The sequence below is a fragment of the Abrus precatorius genome, unplaced genomic scaffold (genome assembly GCF_003935025.1).
Source record: "Abrus precatorius isolate BTA unplaced genomic scaffold, Abrus_2018 Scaffold7, whole genome shotgun sequence".
Taxonomy (NCBI): Eukaryota; Viridiplantae; Streptophyta; class Magnoliopsida; order Fabales; family Fabaceae; genus Abrus; species Abrus precatorius.
The window spans coordinates 6,908,630-6,915,116 of NW_020874417.1; the positions used below are offsets into that span (position 1 = coordinate 6,908,630).

The following is a 6,487-nucleotide window of genomic DNA, read 5'->3' on the forward strand; positions in this document are numbered from 1 at the left end:
AATACATAATTTTAAAATATAATAACATTATATAATTAATTTTAGAAAATAAAATTATGTAAACTAATTTCACAAATATTTATTTGTATAAATATAATTTAATTTATATTCATAAATTATTATATTTTATGATGATAATATATATTTATTAATGTAACACTCTTCCATTTACTGTCGATTTATTAAAGAATATATTCATACTTAATTGTATTTTAACAGTAATACGAAAGAGTAAAAGATAGCCATTAAAATTCTACCATGTTTCCAACTGAAAAAAGCATATATAATTTACAAACTAACTCCAGCTATAACGACATATATTACCAAGAAGGCTATTTGATTACAATCTCCATCAAGCTACGAACCAATGAACTTGAAATTTTTCATGAATCTTACCATTTCATCAAACTAGAAAATGTGGATTAACAATTAAATCACTGCATATGTATAGTCTAGCTAGACCCTTTAATCATCTTTTGTTTTTGGCATCTTCTAACTAGAATTTTCAAGTATGAACCGTTTAAGCATCTGCAGGACCTCATCTGCAGCCTCTGAGTATGAATCATGAGTGAAAAAACCATGTTCCTTCCCCTCAAACTCAACGTATTCAATGTTCTTCCCTAGTTCTTTGAGCCTTCTTGCATAATCTTCAGCTCTGTCCTTGAGCAATTCATTGCCACCAACTATGACTAAAATAGGGTCAAGCTTCACATGTTCAAGGTTTGGACTTTTAGGTCCAAATGGGTTCGCCAATGGGTGGTCTCTGCTCTCTCCAATAGGCATCGACAGCCTCCAAAATCTGCTTCAAGGAAGAGTAAACAACATTATCATATCAGTCATATATTATTTAAATAATATTTTGTATTATTATACTTTTTTAGGCCGGTTTGATTTTTATATATTATCCGTGCAAATTTTTATAATATTAATTAATTAAAACTTACTTTATATATAATTTTTAAAAAGTATTAAAAAGGCAAACAAATTTAATTATATGCCAAATCGTGATAAATAATAGTATAAAAATCTTTATACAATTAGTATATTTCTTTCTTTTTTATCTCTCTATATACTGTACAAAGCATTGTATGAATTTGTTGCACAAATATAATTTATTAACACATATTATAATTGGAAGGATAATAAATCTTAACCTTTAAAAGATCCAAGCTTAAGTATATATTAATGATTATGCGATTCAACTTTGTTGTGTTCTGACAATAACAATATTATGTATGATTGAATTTGCAACCCTCTAAAAAAGTGGATTGCATCACTTGAGAAAAGTTTCTGAATGATTTTGTTGTTTGAGGATATGACACATAATTGAATTAAGTGATTGTCGACATGCTGAATAATTTTGCTTTTAGTGTTGTACACATATTCATCACTTTCTCCCATGTACCCACTTCTTTCATAGGTATAAGTTACTTTAAAAGTAAAAGAAAAAATGGTTTTTCTTTACACATGGATTACCATATTAATTAAAATATTAAAATGTTAATAAACTAGAAGACAAGTAAAATCATCGCTAATAATTAAAATGGTGCACACAAAAGAGTATATATTTTCCTAATTTCAGAAACATCTAATTTTTCTTTTCATTTTCATGGGTGGCTGCATTTAATGTACTGAGAAGTTATGGAACTACTCTTAGAATATTCAGTCCAAATATTTGATCACGAGGGTATACATGACATATCTAATAGTGGGGGATTTTATTATTTGCGAAAGATATTGAGTGAGGAACGTGAAAAACTTTTTATTAAAAATATAATTATAATTTTTATGTTTAAAAAAATAAAAATTAGTGGAATCTATTTAGTAATTTGGTTCTTTCAGAATGATAAGTAATTCATTAATTCTAAGTGGATTGATTACAGAGAATTTCACTCTTTGTTTTTTGTAATAAAAGTTCTTACATTTGGTGTATTCTATCCGAATGTTTCTCAAGTACATCAATTTTAATTAACATAGTTTGATGTTTATCATTATAATTTTTGCCAAAAATAAAACATAACTTAGATCATGTTGATTAGTAAATTATTTCTCTTTACATTTTTTTATGGTAAAGTTATGTATACTAGTATAGGTAATTTTGGTCTTTAAAACTTATATTCAAACATTTATAGCTGTACATAAAATCTATCAATTGTAATTTTATTATCTTTTTCTTTTAATATCTCGTTTTCACCATTTTGTTATGAAATAAACCCTGCGAAATATATCTTGGTAATTTCTTAAATAAAATCGGAAAATAATAATTACGAAAGCATATGGGTTTGGAAATTAAAAATATGATTAAAAAGGTATGAGAAAAGTGTAGAAAGATATAAAGTAAATGTAATAATTGAGGTGTAAGAAAATTAAAAAAAAACGATAATTGAGTGAAAAGTTGATGACAATAACGTTTCTCTTTCTCCACATTTGTCGAACGTGGCACGACGGCACCAAGATGTGACTTAAAGAGGTGCAGTGCAAGATGTTACTATCACTTAGCAATGGCATGTTTGAAATTTAGTCTCTTTTCATTTCCTCACGTTTCAAAATCCAAATCATAATATCATTTCAGACTTCAAATTTATGCATTTAAGATAATTACTTCCGTGCCTTTTAATTCACATTTAAATTATCTTATTTAATTTTATGGGGTTAATGTATATATCACATTTTAAAGTATATTTATGATTCTTATACTCTAAACTGAAATATGACACAGTTAATATTCAACATTAAAATGGAATATTTTTTAAAAATTATAATCATTATTTTGGATATTTTCAAATCTGAAACATGTTATATATATATTGTTAGTATTATTGTTGTCGATACTGTTGCAAGGCATCAGCTTAAAGAAAGCACTATCTATACTAAATATCCGTAAGTTTGTAAATTATTTAAAAATTTAGAGTTTATTATTAAAATATTTTTACACATAAGTTGAATGAACATGAAAATAATTACCCAAATAATTTTATGTAAGGAAGATTTTTTTTCCGCCAATGTGAGAAAGAAAATTAAATCATATAAAATTTCCTTATTTTTTAAATAAAATAAAAACTCACGCTCTAAAAATTACTTTTAAAAATATAGCAATATATTTAAATAAGGTTTTGAAAGAATCAAAATATGAAAAAAATTAAATTATGTTATAAACATAATAAGTAACTTATTTTTACGATTAAACTACTTTTTAAAAATAATATAAACATTATTTTATCAACAAAAAAAAAAAAAACTAAGCAGATAGACCATAATAATGACAGTAATGCATGCAGCCGCCATTACGTTTTTTTATTATGAAATATATCTTTTACACAGTCAAATTTCTTTCATTAAAATTATGAAACTTGACATGATGATTATTTTTTATTTTAAATTTCTTTTGGGGTAAAAAGAACTTTAAAATTAAAAAATAGCAATTACGCAAATAAATATTAATTATAGTAATATTAAAAGTTTATTCTTTTCACTCTTGAAATAAAAAAATAATGAACTGTATGATAAAAAAATTAAAAGAGATACAAGGAAAGGAAAAATTATATACATATATATATATATAGTTATTTAATTAAATATTCGTTAGTTTGATTAAAACATTAATAACAAAAAACTATGACATTAATTAAATAACAAATACCATTAACACGTTAGTCAAGGGAATCATAACAACACACGGACGGCTGTGGTTTGAAAATAGGCCACGTTACTTTCATAAATTTTGAGGTTAAGAATTGAAAAAACATTAAGTGTTATTTTATAGAGATTGTTTATTAATTAAAATTATAATTTTATTAAAACAAAACATTAAATTCAATTAATAAGTAAGATAGGTTACCTAAAGAAAAATATTGACAATATATTCATTAATACATTTATTATTATTATTTAAATTTATTAAAAATTAAAAAGAAAATATTAATTTAAAAATAAAAATAATAAAATTCATATAATTAATAATAAAAAAATCTCAAAAAGTATGTTGGTCCCGTTATTCTAACTTTAGCCTTAAAGAAGTTACGCAAAATTATTCAAAAAAGAATATGTACTGTTTAGAATTTATCATTCACATTGTACCCTTACCTGTCCAACATTTCAAGGGTCAGCATTTGCTCCGAGGGACCCACCTCCGACCTGGTCCGAACAACCCCACCGAAAAAGGGTCCCATTAACACGTAACCTCGTACTCGAACCGGCTCCATCTCTCTCGAACCGGAACCCAACTGAACCGCCAAGTGGTGCGCAATGTTCCCGCCAGACGAGTCACCCACCGCAAACACACGGTCAAAGTCAACGCCCTGGCTCACCCACGCATCCTCGCCGTGCTCCCCGAGACCCTGTCTCTGCATCCACCGCAGCGCCTCCACCCCGTCATCCACCGCCGCAGGAAGGCGGTGTTCTGGCGCCAAACGATAGTCCGGCGCCATCACAACGGCGTGGAGGCTCGCGGCGAGACGCACACAGCAGCCATGAAGGTGAGGCCACGCGCGCGAGCCGAAGCAGAAGCCTCCACCGTGGAGGAACATGACAACGGGCAGCTTCTCGTTGTTGATGAATTTGGGTTTGTAGAGGCGGAGGTGGAGGTTGAACTTCTTGTTGAAGAGGTAGTCTTTGAATTGTACGAGGTGGTCGTGTGGGGTGGGTGAAGGTTGGTTGAATTGTATGTCTTTGGAGCGGAAAACGGTGCCATCGTTGAAGAGTTGGAGGAGGCCCATGCAGTCCTCGACTACGTGACGGTGAGAGAAAGCCATTGCTGTTGCTGTGAGTGGGTAATCGGTTACTGTGGTAATGGTGAGGCACAGCACAGGTGATGAGGGCTATAAATATATGTTCACCAAAGAGGTAAATAGACACCACAATGGCGCCATGTTGGTGGCTTCTTGCTTATTGGTGGGGTATCAGAATCCCTTCTTTAACTCTTTTCTTTTATGCAACATCTCTTTTCACATCACGTAATTCATCATATGTCTTACTGTAAAATATTCTAACAAGACTATTTTTTTTAATATACTTTATAAGCTTAGTTATTTTGAAAGAAAAAAAAAACAGTTAAACTGCTAACCTTGTTATTTTATTTTTTAACAAAATATTTAATTTTTTTAAATTATAAGAAATCAAATGAAATGTATTCAAGAATGTGTTATTAACCGTTTTTAATCTTGTCTTTATGTTTTTATTTTTTCAAATTTTTATCTCTTTTTTATTCACCATGTTACACTAAAACTTTTTTATCTACTACACAAGTAAATTCTGTTTAAGTTAACAAAATTAGAATTAGTCTGAAATTAACATTTATCAATAAGAATTATTTTTTAGACTTTAATTAATAAGTATTATGCATGTATATCTAAAATTAACATAATTAATACACAAATTTAAAATTTAAACTAAAAAAAAATTAAAATAAAAGAAATTTTTTGTGAAGTCAACTTTCTATTTTTTCTAATAAAAAAATATATCATTATCTATATTTTCTTTCTATTTATTTTTTATTTTTTAAATTTAAACTAAAAGTTTTTTTTTTCTAAATTCAACTTTCCATTCACTAATAAAAAATATCGTATTATCTATATTTTCTTAATTTTTTATGTTTTTTTATTTTATTTTAGCACATTTTTATTTTTTTCCTATCTTTTTTAATCACTTATTTCACACTCTTAAGACATAACGTAAAACAATCATTTTCGTAGAGATTTGCCTGACGTGTAAAGCTAAAAAGTTAAGAGTGTATGTACATCCACTAAATTATACGTTGAAATTAGGATTAATTTAATCATTAAAAAAAATTAAAATATGATGTTATCTTTAAAATTATTAAATATTAATTCTTTAATTTATAATTTTAAAAACTAGAATCAAATTACTATTTTTTTAAAAATAAATATGAAATATTTAGGCACTAATTCAATCTCTAAATAACTTATTATATTTTAACAACTGAATTAATAACTAATTTTAGAACTGTAAAAGAGTTTAATAGATTTAACTTTATTCTTAACTCATACCCATGCATATTAATGCTAAAAAGTCCAATAAATAAAAAAATTTGTGGTTTTAAAAAGCTCACAGATCAAGGTTGAGATCAAAATTTTATAAACTAAACAAAATTAATATATACTTCAACAATTTAAATGATAAAAAATTACACAATTTGTAAAATTTTACATGTTACTCTTATATTAACAATATGTTTTCAAAATAAAATAAAACTAAGATCAGACAAAAAAAAGTGTTATTTTAATTTATTTATATATAATTAAATAAAAGTTTCATCGTAATAATAAAATATTATTTATTCTATTTTTTTCTTCAATACATAACATTTTTTTATTATTAAATTATAGTGATACTTTGTATATACTATACTATAAAATTTATGTTTAAAGTTAAATTAAAAAAATACATTTATAATTCATTTAAAATGCATTAAGATATTTTTTATAAGTTTTTTATATTATTATTTCTTACTTATTACTTTTTGATATAA

At 26.5% G+C, this 6,487-nt stretch overlaps 1 protein-coding gene across 1 annotated transcript; it reads right to left on the minus strand.

Moving 5' to 3' along the window:
* Window positions 1-492: 492 nt before the first annotated feature.
* On the minus strand, window positions 493-4,751 carry LOC113871389 (probable carboxylesterase 15). Its single transcript, XM_027508483.1, has 2 exons — window positions 4,084-4,751; window positions 493-799 (listed from the first exon to the last, which is right to left on the minus strand). The coding sequence occupies exons 1-2, from the start codon at window positions 4,749-4,751 to the stop codon at window positions 493-495; spliced, it is 975 nt and encodes a 324-aa protein (XP_027364284.1).
* Between the last annotated feature and the right edge of the window lie 1,736 nt (window positions 4,752-6,487).